General features: G+C 38.5%; 1 protein-coding gene across 13 annotated transcripts in view; it reads right to left on the minus strand.

Annotated features, from left to right (window-relative positions):
• AFTPH (aftiphilin) overlaps positions 1 to 14944 on the minus strand; it is a 72980-nt gene that overhangs the window by 14082 nt on the left and 43954 nt on the right. For 11 of the 13 annotated variants that reach the window (XR_016230323.1, XR_016230322.1, XR_016230324.1 and 8 more), the window contains 5 exons: positions 13449 to 13600; positions 9821 to 9947; positions 8487 to 8543; positions 4869 to 4991; positions 152 to 212 (listed from right to left, as the gene is read on the minus strand). Coding sequence is in view for 9 of the 13 variants with exons in the window: in XM_008254340.5 (XP_008252562.3) it covers positions 152 to 212; positions 4869 to 4991; positions 8487 to 8543; positions 9821 to 9947; positions 13449 to 13600 (520 nt within the window). In the remaining 4 variants the exon portion in view is untranslated. The remainder of the gene's footprint in view (positions 1 to 151; positions 213 to 4868; positions 4992 to 8486; positions 8544 to 9820; positions 9948 to 13448; positions 13601 to 14944) is intronic. The other 2 variants (XR_001792977.4, XM_017340731.4) reach the window with 1 other exon arrangement.

Raw genomic sequence — 14944 nt, forward strand, 5'->3', positions numbered from 1 at the left:
CAGAAAGAAAGCCTGAATTTCCAAAGGTAAGAGTAGGAAGTTACGTTCAAACAAAAAAAAAGAAAAAGAAATCAGCAGAGAGAAGTCTGTCTGAACTTGGTAGCTTTCTTAACTCTAGCTCTGGTGCTAGAGGCTCTACGGAGAGACGTACCATCTAAAGGGTTAGTAAGGCCACTGCTACTCCAGTCAAACTGGACGGGTGGTAGAGACTCCTAGAGTTGAAAACCAAAAAATCAAAATTAATCAGTACAGGTTGTAGCAAATGTAAAGACTGCTTAAAAGAAAACTATCATAGCAAGACCATTAGGCAACAAGTACCTAAAGACAAAATTGGGATAATTCACAATTTCAGAAGATTCACCTGCAAATATTAACACAAACTGAAATTGCAAATTTACACAACAGCATAGTTTATTGACATTTAAAAAGTATGAATAATTCCTTATCTTTATATTTTCAAACAAATGCATGGACTGAATACGTATTAAGATCTTGATCTACTCTCAAACCACGACTTATACATCAACTGCTGGCTTGATTCCAGTAAAAATCAAATATTTTAAAACATTGACTTTTTGCTAAAGCGGGATTAAATGTATTTTAAAGGACTAGCCATTTACAATTTAACAGATAAAAATGTAATTAAGAAGGGTCCCATGTTCAAAGAGAGGAGATCTAGGTTTATTCAAGACAATAACTACTAAATAACTAGATGTATGACCTTGTATAGTTCAGTTAGTTTAGCTAGTTGTCATACATAAAATGAGAAGTTTTAAGATTTCTCATTCTGTATAATTTTCCAAATTCTGAGCCTATTAAATGGCGCCTACATTGTTAAGTGTTGATTTCAATCAATTTTTAAAACAATATAAAGGATATTCAGAACTGACTTGTCTATTCTAGGCTTTAAATTTCACTACTGCCAAATATAAAGATAAAGCAAACAGTAAATATAAGATGGGATACAATACAAAAATATTTGAGTATGTACTTTAAGAATAGTCTTAGAAAACTAATTTATCTATATTGTTTAGGGGTTCATGTTGACATAACTTACTGAAATGACCTGTTGTACACTTTTAATACCAATGTTTCATTTTTTTCTTTTGGTATTGCTTATCACTATGCTTTAGTGTAAGACAGGCACTAGTAAAATCTTGTTCATGAGGGTTTTTTGTTTTGTTTTTTCTTGGAGGTAAAGACACTGTTCCTTCTAGGAGAAGAACATGGAAATCTAATCCCATTATATAGAACATCTGCCTTGATAACTAGGACAGCAATGATAGACAAAGTAACACAAGTATTTAGTTTCTAAATCTCAGGTGTAGCCTGGTGGTTGACGGTGGGAGGCATAAACCAAGTAAAATGCTAACATCAATGGCGGTCAGGGATAAGGGAGGGTTGGGGTCGGGAAGTGGGACTATAAAGGGAGCTCCCTGTGGTGTTAATGTTGGTTACATGAAACTACCCATGGGACAAAATGATAGTGACCTATATACACATATTATACCAGTGTCATATTCCTGGTTTTCAGATTATACTATTTCACATGCAAATGCAGGGTAAACTGGTTAAGGGTATAAGAGACTACTCTGCACTATCTATGCTTATTTCAAATACAAATTAAAAATTGCTGGTGAAAATGTACTTTGTACATTAATTACAAAACTAACAGAAAATTTGGCAAAGATTTTCTTCAGCTAATCTGAAAAACAAAAAGCTCTAAGCATTCCAGCAGTGACACTTTGTCATATTCAACAATGAATGGATGGAGAAAAGCTAAGTTTATGCAGTAACAGAATTTCTGGATAAATGAACAACCTCTTTCATTAACACACTTTATCTAAATGATGTCAAGTAGCAAGGTGCTCAAACATTTAAGTGATTTGCTGGATTTTTAGCTTCTCATGCAGGAGTATGGCATTTTGAAGACAAAGCCAAATAGTAATAATGAAGTGCTAAACACAACTGGAAATGCAAAACATAAAGAAAATCCTAAAAGCAAAAGGGCTGATGATACGACAACTCAGAGAAAGTACTTTAAATACTTGGATTCTAGTCCTAGCTCTCCTACTCATATATAATTTTGGGTAAATCACTCAGCCTTTCCAAGGATGTTTCCTTTTTTGTAAAAAGAAGCACAGTACTAGATAATCATTTTTCCTTCTAGCTCTAAGATTGTTCTACAAGTAAGACATCAAGTAGCCTGAGAGAGGAAGTTGGTAGTGTTGGCTAGTTTGATAACTGCTAATCAGAGTTGACTATATTCGGCAGTGAAAAATGTATGGTTAAAGCACTGAGTTTTCTAAGAGGGGAACTCAGTGTGGCACCATGAACGAAGGGACCTTCAAGTTCAGTTGACTTTTAAGTTTCATTATTTTCTGTCCTTAAGCTGTCTTTTCAGGTAAAAATGTCTTAGAAGAAAACATACCATTATTAAGTTATTGAAGTCTTTAGTAAGAGATGCAATGGTTACAAGAGTGATGAGCACAAGCCAGTTTGGATGAAACACAGAAACTCAAAGGGCACCAAAACTAGGATTGAAGGAAAGCATGCAGTCATTAAGGAAACTGTTCAAGAAGTTACTGTTAAGATGTCCAAGGTATATTTTTCGGGGGCCGGGGTGGGTGTAAAAAAGTGCTTGAACAGGACTTTGCTAATACAATTTACTAAGCATCTAGCACTAAAGGTTGTGGCTGTTTTATTTTAAACAGGATCAGGGGCTGCCGCTGTGGCAGAGTGGGCTAGGCATCTGTCTGTGGTGCCAGCATCCCATGTGGGAGACCTGGAAGAAGCTCCTGGCTTCGGATCAGCCCAACTCCAGCCATTGCGCCCATCTGTGTAGAGCCAGTAGATGGAAGACTTCTCTATCTCTCCCTCTCTCTGGGATGATACGGTTCCAAGATGGATGTCAGGCATCTTAGCACAAAATTTGAAAATAACATTTTTTATTAGGTCAACTGGTGTGCTCTTAAGCCCATAATCATGTAAGAAAGATGATAAACTACAAATAACTACAAGGCACTAATCACATGCTGGACAAGAGACTGCATATATGTGAGTATCCTGCAAGAATAGATGGCCCTCTGGCATAGTAGCCATCTTCACATGTACTATATGATGTTTGCACAGTGTTGAAATCTCAGAACTCGTCCCATTTGTCAAGCAAAACATGACTGTATATAATAAGATCAAATCAACTAGGGGAAAAAGTGACAGGCAACAGCTAACTGATAATAGATTTATAGGGTTGTAATATCTGGAAATGGCTGGATGGAGGAGAAAGAGGAAGAACATAGCAACAAATGGTCTCAATAAGCTCTGTTTTCAGTAAATGTACTTAGCAGCTACTCCAAACACTCTAGGACTAAGAATGTTGACTGAAGAAAAGGTGGAAATGTGCCATGGGAGAGGTAATTTTGGAACTGGCATAGATAAAGCAGGCTTATGAGAGTACTTGGTATCAGAGGATAATATCAGGAAAAGAAAAGGAACATAATTATACAAATTTTACCTCCTGAAACATTTTGTCCACAACACCTTGGCTGCTGCCAACCATCAAGGAGGCTCAGTGCCCGTGATAAGCTGGCTTCACAGTAATGTTCATGCTGTGCCCAAGTAGAAAACACAGTGCTGCACGGCAGCAACCCTAGATGTTTCTTAAAATACACCTGATAGGGCCTATGCTTTACATATTTTCTAAAAAAAGATCTTGTGACCAAGTCAAGTTGAGAAATGAATTAAAATTAGGATTCTTTACTGCTGGACTCTTCAGAGTCCTCAGCGTGTCTTGTGAATCTTCAAGGCTAGACAGGAGGGTATGACATTTCCCAAACTTAACTTTACTCTGAAATCCTTCTTTAATGGACCACTTATGGGGATTAGTGTTCAATGGAACATAAATTTTGGGAAAGGAAGACTCCCAAACATTTTGGTGTTGAGCAACGGGGCCAATGTTGTGGCATAGTAGGTTAAGCCTCCGACGCCAGCATCCCATAGGGTGCTGGTTTGAGACCCGACTGCTCCACTTCTAATCCAGCTTCCTGCTGATGTGCCTGGGAAAGCAACGCAACAGAAGATGGCCCGAGTGCTTGGGCCCCTGTACCCACAAAGGAGACCTAGAAGAAGCTCCTGGCTTTGGCCTAGCCCAGCCTTGGACGTTTGGGCTGTCTCTCCCCCCACCCTCTAATTCTGCCTTTTAAATAAATAAATCTTAACCTTAAATATCAATCTTCCAAAAAAGTGTTTAACCAGCACTAAATCATTTTCCAATTTGATGAGGGAAGAGTAAGCAAATCAAAATGGTCTATTTTTCTCAGGTAAAAAGAGAAGGAAGAATTTGGTATTAAACTTGTTAAACTAATAAATTTGTGCTTAACTGTGCCAAGGAGGTAAATAAGAGAGCTTTTTTTCCTCATCTATAGAATGTTTTGCTAAAGGTCACATCATTTCAACTTTAATGAGCAGTGTGAGGCATTAAACACACCTAATGTATTGCTTTATAAAATTTCACACAGTTTCAGGAAAAACACAATGGCAAACTTGAAGAGTTGATACAAATGTAGAAGTATTTTTCATTCCTGTTCTTTTTAAAAGCATCTAGCACTTACCAGATTTGTATCAATATTTATGATCATTCAATGCTCAAAATGCAAGGTACTTTATAGAAATATCAGCTTCAAACTTTGTAGTTTAAAAGTCAAAAGGACAAGGCCTGAGAAGTTTTAGAAACTTATCCCTAATCACCCAGTTCTCAAATTATTTCTGTTTTTAATAGAGATTAAGTTAAATCTCAATAACTTTAAGATACTTTTAAGGGGGAAATGTGCAAATGTGTGTGCAATTAAACACATCTACACACATTTTACCTGGAACTGATCAGATGTACATGTGTTCATCTCCGGTGACATGGTGGTTGTCTGGCCAATGGAAGCGATTTTTTCTGCAGCAGACAGTGGTTTCAATGGTTCCTTGGTGGGCTCTAACATACCCTGAAAAAGGTATATTAGCCATTAATTGGGGGTGGGAGGGACCAACCCATAAACTTCATAAGAAAGTTAATCTACCAGAAAGAAGAAAGAAAAAACTAGGGCATAAGGAGGGCACTAAAGACTAAAAGTAACTATTAGCATTTTGTTTACCAAAGTACTATGATTAATACAGTCTTTTGATTCCAAAAGCATTTTAAATGGGACATTTTAAAGTGCATAGTTATCACTGTCCCAGGAAAGTATAAGTACAACTTAGGAAGTGGCTGTGGGAAAACACAATAATCTAGCACATCTAGGCCTTAAGACTCTCAAGACACTGAAACTGTAGGAAGCGGCATTCTTAATACACCGCATGCTGTAGTGGCACTTGGGGAAGTGAGGGCTGGTTCTCAAACACGCCATAAAATCCTGTGACTTCTATATCCTTAGGTGTGAATTTAGGGTTGGTCCTGATCAGCACTAAAGAGAGACAGCCATTTTAAGGGAAAACAACTTGCGTATTCGACTAGGTTTCCAATAAATGTAACATACTTTTTGAAAAAGAGGAAGATATTCAGGATGGGTACAGAAATGCACACACACAAAAATCTGTTTTTATATCAACACTTAACCAAACAAAATAGGAATAATTCAGGCTAATGACTTGGAAGAAAATCAACCTTTTACTATTTTTAAATAATTCTTAGGGCTAGTGTTGTAGCACGGTGGGTTAAGCTGCTGCTTGAGAAATCAGCATCCCATATTGGAGCGCCAGTTATACTCCCAGCTGCTCTACTTCTGTTCCAGCTCCCTGCTAATGTGCCTGGGAAGGCAGTGGAGGATGGCCCAAGTGCTTGGGCCCCTGCAACCTATGTGGGAGATCTGGATGGAGTTCTAGGCTCCTGGCTTTGGCTTGAGGCAGCCATGACTGTTGCTGCCATTTGTGGCATTTGAGGAGTGAACCAGTAAATGGGAGACCTTTCCCTGTCAATCTGCTTGTCAACTAACTCTTTAACTGATAAAAATTCAAGAGCTTATCAAGTATTTTTTTAAAGGTTATACTCCAGACAAAGGCTACCCTTAATTGGGGGTAAAAATCAAAACTGCCAAGTCAGTAATGTCAAAATCTATAAATTTCTTTTTTTTATTTTATTTTTTTATTTTTTATTTTTTATTTTTTGACAGGCAGAGTGGACAGTGAGAGAGAGACAGAGAGAAAGGTCTTCCTTTTGCCGTTGAGCTTTCAGGAGACTGCTTCCCTCCCCCTACCCCAAAAGTTAATGAAAGCAACTTACAGATGCAATTCTTAGTACACATCAAAGGCTTTAATCATAAAAACAGTAAAGCTAGAAAGATGAAAATAAATTCATGATCTAACTCAATACCATATGTATTATACAGGATCTGTACTGTGCACTTTGGCAAAATATGACTAGTCTCAGCAAAGTGTTCTAATTTGTACTATCATCTTAAACCAGTGGTTCTTTCTGCATGACCTAGAACTTGTCAGCCGTGAGTAGTGTCCAGCAACCTCCATTTCCACAAGTCTTTCCACACACTCAAGTCTGAGAACCAGTGACTTAAAGGATTACACCACCCCATGAGATCAAAAGATTAGTGAGCATCTCACAGGGTAACGTACCAAGGAAAAACTTCAGGTATAATTAAAATTTTATGTTAACAATGAATTTTCAAATGAAAGACATTAGAGATGGAGGTGAAAAGAAAACTTAGATCCACTAAATAAACTTTGGTATTAAGACATCATAAAAACAGTGAAACTATAAGGAAAGGTTGTAGTCAAGATAGAAAAATAAAGCACATGTTTTCACCACTAACTCCTCACAAGCCTCAAAGAACTGGCCAATGTGCTGAAGCTATGTATAAGCATTAAGTAGGTCACTGCCCCAGTATGTGGAACCAAAGAGCTGACCCATGAAAATACCCCATTCCTACTAAGAACCTGAAAATACTAACACCAACACCATAACCTCTGGTATGCTATTTACAAAGAAAATTTAAACAACCAAAAAGCTAAGGTAATGTCCTGGATGGTTTTTACCAAAACAACAGAAAAGAGTGCAAGAATCAAGGTTTTTAAAATACAGCTTAACCACTCAAAAAGGTGTAGAAACTAATTAAAACAAAAACACTCAAGCACAAAAAATTCCACAAAATAAAACAACAAACATAAAATATTTCAACTCACTATCAATAATTAGTGCTTATTTGTGGAAAAAGTTGGTAGATAAAAGGTCACGTACCACAGCAAATTCACTTTCACATGCACATAATAGATTGCATAATTTAAATTCTATACCAAGGGCTCCTTGGTTATTTTTTAATTTATAAATATTTTTAAATTTTCAAGTTTTTGGTTATAATTACATTTTAAACTGGTTTAACAGAGATGAATTTTTAGTCACCAATAACTCAAAGACACAGCAAAAACACACACATCAAACTTTAAAATATGACTGAGTCCTGATAAGGAACAGAATGAAAGCGCCTCAGTTTTCTGGAACTACCTGGCATATCTGAAAAAACAAAACACATTTTGAAAACATTACTAGAAAAACTATGGGTCAACCTAGGGCACTGGTTCATTTTAATTTATTATAATTTGGTACTTCCAAGCTTTTATGTATCCACAGCCTCAATATTTCATTATCTTCAGACCCTTCAGCTTCTTCCCTTTTTTTCCCCCAACATTTATAACTGAGAGACAGAGTCAAAGTCAGAAAGGGAGAGCCAGGGATCTTTCAACTACTGCTTCATTTCCCAAATGTCTGCAAACAGCCAGGGCTGGGCCTGGCTGAAGCCAGGAACCTAGAACTCCATCCAGGTTTTCCACGTGAGTGGCAGCAGCCCACGTCACTTGGGACTCTATTCCAGGCACTCCAATATAGGACGCAGGCATCCCAAGCAGAGGCTTAACCCGCTAAGCCACAACATCCACCACACCTTCTTTTTATATCTCGTTTGAGAAACAGAAAAGCACAGAAGGAGTGCGCCCATGTGCTGATTCACTCCCTAAATGCTCACAACAGCCACCAGGCCGGGAGCCAGGAATTGGGAATGTAATACAGGTCTCCCAATTACATGAGGCATCATACTGTCTCCCAGGGTCTGCATTAGAAGGAAGCTGGCTTCAGCAATTTAACAGGGCATTGAACTTCAATATGGGATGCAAGTGTGTTAACCGTGAGGTCAAATGTCATACCCAGCTTTTTTCAAAAGCAAGTTTAGAAAAGAAAAATGGAGAGAAGTCTCCAAATGTACATTTTACAGAGTTGCATGTGCTAATATTACTAGGATAAAAATAATTTTCAAGTATCTATGATTAATAGAAAAATGTCCTGAGATCAAGATTTGAAGGGATTTGTGAGATTAAAAATCTATACCCTTAATTTTCCTACTAAATGCCTCTTAAATAGGCCTCTATATAATTTCTTTTTGATGATTTTATAGAATAAATGCAGTAATAACATATATGTAGAGACACTGCTTACTTACCAGTCCTGCTGCATACATGGGCACTATAACAGGCTGCTTCTTATTGCCTGTGAAGAGCTACACGCATGTCAGAAAGAAAGAACATATATTTAGACAAAGACCTGTAATATAATGAAATAGTGTTCAAAATATGATTACAATGCTTACTACAAATACTGTAAAGGATAATTAAAAAAAAAGATTTATTTATTTAAAATCAGAGTTACACAGAGAGAGAAGGAGAGGCAGAGAGAGAGAGAGAGGTCTTCCATCTGCTGGTTCACCCCCCAGCTAGCCGCAATGGCCAGAGCTGTGCCGATCGGAAGCCAGGAGCCAGGAGCTTCCTTCAGCTCTACCACGCGGACTTGGTCCATCTTCTACTGTTTTCCCAGGCCACAGCAGGGAGCTGGATCGGAAGTGGAGCAGCCGGGACATAAACTGGTGCCCACATGGAATGCTGGCACTGCAGGCGGTGGCTTTAATGGCTATGCCATAGCGCCAGCCCTGATGTGAAGGTTAATTTGAGCAAACTGGTAAATTACCCATATGGGGTTAAATTTTTATCTCCTAGTCCAGTTTTTTTTATCTTACATTTAAGGGAAAAATACAACTTTTTCTAAAAATATGGATTTTTTCTAAAATTTTGGATTACAAGCATGCAGGGCCAGTGTTGTGGTATAAAAGGTCAAGTAGCCAACTGCAATGCTAGCATCCCATATGGGTGCCAGTTTGTGTCCCAGCTGCTTCACTTCTCATCTAGCTCCCTGCTAATGGCCTGGGAAAAGCAGCAGAAGATGGCCCAAGTGTTTGGGTCCCTGACACCCACATGGGAGACTCAGATGAAGCTCCTGGCCCAGCACTGGCCATTGTAGCCATTTGGGAAATGAACTAACAAATGGATAATCTCTGTCTCACTATCTCTGTTAACTCTGTCAAGTTAGTATATAATCTTAAAAAAAAATAAAAGCATGGGTTGGGCATGTGGCCTAGTGGTTACATGGCCAGTTAGAACACTGGAGTCCCAAATCAGAGTGCCTGTGCTCCACACTGGCTCTGGCTCGATTCTGGCTTCTTGTTAGTGCACACCTGAGAAAGCAGCAGTGGTGGCTCAAACAGTTGGGTTCCTGCCACTCACGTGTGAGGCCTGAATTGAGTTTCTGGCTCCAGGATTAGCCCCTGGCCACTGTGGGCATTTAGGGAGTGAATCAGCAAGTGAGCACCCTCTTTCTCTCTCATAAATGGACCAATATTTATTTTTCTGAGGAACTGCTTATCACAGCCTGAAGAAAATTAACAGAATTTAAAAACATGCAAAAGTTGATGAAGGGATTTTTTTAAAGGTCTAACAAACTCACAATGTTTCGGGTATCTATTCCCAAGGAGCACAAAAGCTTCTTGTTGCTGTGGGAGCCACCCCACTGATATCTCAAGCCATACGCATCATGGATGTCCTGTAGCTCAGTCCATACGTCCAGCAGTTCTCTGCAGAAGGCCATGATGAAACCACCAACATTATAGGTTACTCAATAGCTTTCACTTTGAATGTGACTACAACATTTCATAAATTCCATTTAATCTTGTGTTTAATGTGAATAAACAGTTATTATTTGAATACAAGCAACACTTAGTCATCAGAAAAGTTCACATCAAATGGCAATAATCAGGCATACATTTAGCTCATGTGTGATTATTATAAAAAACAAAAAAATTTAAAGAGCAAATCACTCAGCATTCTACTTTCATATAGCTATTTAGGGGCAAGTGTTTTGGTGCAGCATTAGTCACTTTTTGGGATGCCCACATCCCATAACAGCATGCCTGGTTTGGATTCTGGTTTCTCTGTGTTCAATCCAGTTTTCTGGTAACGCACACCCTAGAAGACGGCAGTTGATGGCTCAGTACTTGGGTCCCTGCCATCCATGTGAGAGACCTGGACTGTGTTCTGGGCTAATGGTTTTGGCTTGGCCCTGCCCCAACTGTTAAGATATTTGGGAAGTGAACCAGTGGATGCAAGACCTTGCTCTGTCTCTATGCATTTCAAAAAAAAAAAAAAAAAAAAAAAGTTATTCCGTATCTGTGTTTTCTTCTTGTGTTCTGATCCGCACACACAGTTCCAATTAAAGCATATATAAAATTTTGTATTTTTTTCAGATTTTAAGCATTTCCCAGTCTACACATGTACAGTAGGCCCCTGGCCCCAAAGTTTGTTTTCTGCAGCTTCAGTTACTTGTGGTCAATTGTGGTCCAAAAAATATTAGATAAAAAATTGAAAAAATTCATCAGCTTTAAACTGCACACTGTTCTGACTGTTCATCTCATAACATCACAAGGAAAAGAAGGGTAAGTACTGTATAGTAAGATATTTTGAGAGAGCTACAACACTGATGTAGCTTATTATTCTATTTTACTGTTGTTTCTAATCTCTTACTGTGCTTAATTTTAAAATCAAACTTATCACTGGTATACACATATAAAAAAAAACATAGTATACAGAAGATTCAGTATGAAGGTCTGTGGAGAACTCCCACATCTTCTTCAATGGCTGTGTAATGTTCTATTAGGCTGATATACTATCATTTGCTTAGCTATAAAGCTCTAAAGCCGTTTTACTGTTTGGCTCCTATTACTAGTAAGGCAATGAATATCTTCCTGTATTTTATGATGTACATTGTTATACAACTGTATTATTCTAGTAGGCGCTGCAGCTCACTAGGCTAATCCTCTGCCTTGCGGCACCGGCACACCGGGTTCTAGTCCCAGTCGGGGCGCCGGATTCTGTCCCTCTTGCCCCTCTTCCAGGCTAGCTCTCTGCTGTGGCCAGGGAGTGCAGTGGAGGATGGCCCAAGTATTTGGGCTCTGCACCCCATGGGAGACCAGAAGAAGCACCTGGCTCCTGCCATCGGATCAGCGCGGTGCGCCAGCCGCAGCGAGCCGGCCATGGTGGCCATTGGAGGGTGAACCAACGACAAAGGAAGACCTTTCTCTCTGTCTCTCTCTCACTGTCCACTCTGCATGTCAAAAAATAAAAATTAAAAAAAAAAAACAAAACCTGTATTATTCCCTTAGAATCAATCTCTTGAAGAGAAATTACTGGACCTAAAAGTATTAACCATCTACAATTAGCACATTAAAAAAAACACACAAATGGTTTAAAAACAGCAAAGAATATAAAATTTTTGTTCCTTCATCTTCATAGAAATCATCCCAAAACAAAAGCCTCTTAAAGAACAAAAACTGAATCTCTACCTTGAATGAAGTCAAGAGACACTTAAAACCCCATACCATAAATACAGACATCACAAGGAGGAACGAAGGAGTAACTGACCTAGCTCAATGGAAGGAGAGACTTGAGGACAGAGAAAGCTTCCAGGGTTAGTGAGTGATAAAATGAAAAAGAAGAACCCAAGGGTAATAACTTGGAAATGAAAATTACAAAATCAATCTGGAACTGCTAACATCCAATAATTTATAAGAGTTCCAGAAGAAGAAAATAAGGCCGGCGCCGCGGCTCACTAGGCTAATCCTCCACCTAGCGGCACCGGCACACTGGGTTCTAGTCCCAGTCGGGGCGCCGGATTCTGTCCCGGTTGTCCCTCTTCCAGGCCAGCTCTCTGCTGTGGCCAGGGAGTGCAGTGGAGGATGGCCCAAGTATTTGGGCTCTGCACCCCATGGGAGACCAGGAGAAGCACCTGGCTCCTGCCATCGATCAGTGCGGTGCGCCGGCCGCAGCGTGCTGGCCGTGGCGGCCATTGGAGGGTGAACCAACGACAAAGAAAGACCTTTCTCTCTGTCTCTCTCTCTCTCTCTCACTGTCCACTCTGCCTGTCAAAAAAAAAAAAAAAAAAAAAAAGAGTTCCAGAAGAAGAAAACAGAGGAGTGAAGGAACAGGACAAGGGCAATGTTTAATAAAATTGAACAGATTCCTCCAGACTGAATGCAGCTACAAATTTAATGCAAGAGTGGAATAAAATAAAATTATCTTCCACTTTTTTTTTTTCTTCAGGAGGGTAATAAGATGTACTACAAAAAATGGAATTTAAGTGAAAGGAAATCCCAAGACAACACACATATAATAAGCTTAGAATGAAACCATTCTAGGTGGAAATAGGACAATGTGTGTGTGGGAGGGTTGCTCCGGGGAAAAATGTAAACAATAAAACTGTTTTTCTTAAAAAAAGATCGATGGATCTACATCTACCTATCTATCTAAAATGCAGAGCAACAAAGGAAGAGGGAGAGATAGAAAGAGCCCTTCAACCTGTTGGTTTACTCCCCATATGACTGCAACAGCCAGGTCTGGGCTAGTCTGAAGCCAAGAGCCAGGAAAGCCATTCTTGCTTCCACATGGGTGGAAGGGATCCAAGTACTTGAGCCATCATCTGCTGCTCTCCCAGATGCTTTAGCAGGAAGCTGGACAGAAAGCAGAATAGCTGGGACTGGAACTGATGTTCTGATATGGGATGCTGGCATTGCAAGCAGTGGTGTAACCCCTGTGCCACAACACAGGCCTCTAAAATTGTACTGGCAGGCTGTTGGAGGGTAGAGAGAAATGCAGAAAACAAAACAGAGCAACCATTAAGTCCAGGAGAAAGTTGTACTATAAAGGTAACAGTGGCTTAGCAGTAAACAATATTTACATGATAATACTATAATTACATTATAAAAAGGAAAATACTAAATAAGAAAGTAACCAAAAACTATGATGTAAGTATACTGGAAAAACAGTAAAATAGCAGGGGTAAAATCTAAATTCTCACCCATCATACTAGAAAGACAAAAGATAACATTCAACACTGACAGATTAGAATAGCAACTTAGAAATAGTCAAATAGCTAAGAAGTGGAGAAGCAGGACATTTTTTCATTGTTAGTCTTTTAGCACAACATCACTAAGCCTTAAGGCAATAATGTTTTAGGTAACTTATAAATTAGATTTGTTGAAACTAACAAAACACCTGTTATCTAAGAGCTGTCTACTACTTACCCACTTTCAGCTAAGGCCTCTCTCGCTTTTCCTAGCAGGGTGCTTGTTTCCAGCAAGTGCTTCAGGGAAAGAACTTCCTCCTCAGCATCAGGGACAAATGTGGAGGGAAAACAGGCTTCGAAAATTCGCTCCAGGCGGTTTAGTAAAGCTGTCTGCATCAAAACATTCCCCCACCGAAAGTTTATTTTCAGTTCTGATTTTAAAAATGTAATAGTTTTGTATTTAAAACACACTATTAACGACAGAGAGGGAGGGAAACTACCATTCAGAAAACAATAAGGAACATCATTACTCATGGCACAATCATTTGGAATGATTAAATAATCATGGTGCCAATGCATAGGTGACAATGACATGTAGCTATACACCAAGCACCACACTGGTACATTAGACACATCGCTTTACTTAGTTCATTACAAAATCTATGAAGAAGAAATTATTACTGAATTGTACAGTGAGAAACTAATCTCAAAGTTTGAATCATCTTCCCAAAGCAAAATCAAAATTAAAAAAAAAACCAGCCTCATATTCTTTCCATGACACTGAGATGTTTTTATTACCACTCATCAATGTGCTTTAGATTTAGGATGCTTGTGAAAAGAATTATACTATTATGGCTGAACAGAACTTTTTTCTTGGATATAAACCCTTGAATTTTGAAAGCAGTTTTGAAATATCTCTGCTGCTAACAGTATACACTAACATAAGAATGTCTCAGTTTTTACTAAGAAATTCAACAGCTCACTTACTTTGTTATCTTTTAGAAATTCCTTCTCTCTACTTTGTTGCATGAATATGTATATTGTTGAATAGAACACTACTTTCCCTCAAATAAAGCTACATATTGCCTAGAGGATTTTCACTAAGAATGACCAGATACATTTTTTGGCATTTTAAAGTATTTTCATTAATTAAAATTTGTTGGACTTAGATTACCTTACCTTTTATTTTCGGACACCATTAGATTTATTATACATGCAACCTATAATAACATTTATTCCCATTTTCTCAACTATATTTCTAATATATGTAAGATAGCATCCAACTAATATCCATTTACTGTTTAAATATCAAGGAATTAAAAAAACCTGCTAATAAGTTAAAGCCTGTTTTAAAATTAAGTGTACTAACCAAAGTAGAAGAAAAATGCCACATCAGGGTGGTACTTCCTGCCAATTAATAGAAACAAGTCAACACTAGTTTTTGTTGTACCATGTACTGAGAAAGCAGGAAAATAAAAACAAAAATTTTCATGAACATGTTTTCCAAACCAAAAATCTCTCTCCTGGAAGTTCTATTGGCCCAAAAGCTTAACACTGTATAATTAGTCTCAGGATACTCTTCTGCCAACTCTACAGTCATTCTAACATGTTCATTATATCCACGTGTGTGATATGGGAAAAGTCGCTCACTATCAATAATGAGCCCTAAAGCAAGGGGCAGACCCCAGATCCCAAGGCACATGAGACCTGAGTGTGTCAAGGGGACCCAACACT

The sequence above is a fragment of the Oryctolagus cuniculus genome, chromosome 2 (genome assembly GCF_051225735.1).
Source record: "Oryctolagus cuniculus isolate XC-2025 breed Fujian yellow rabbit chromosome 2, ASM5122573v1, whole genome shotgun sequence".
NCBI lineage: Eukaryota > Metazoa > Chordata > Mammalia > Lagomorpha > Leporidae > Oryctolagus > Oryctolagus cuniculus.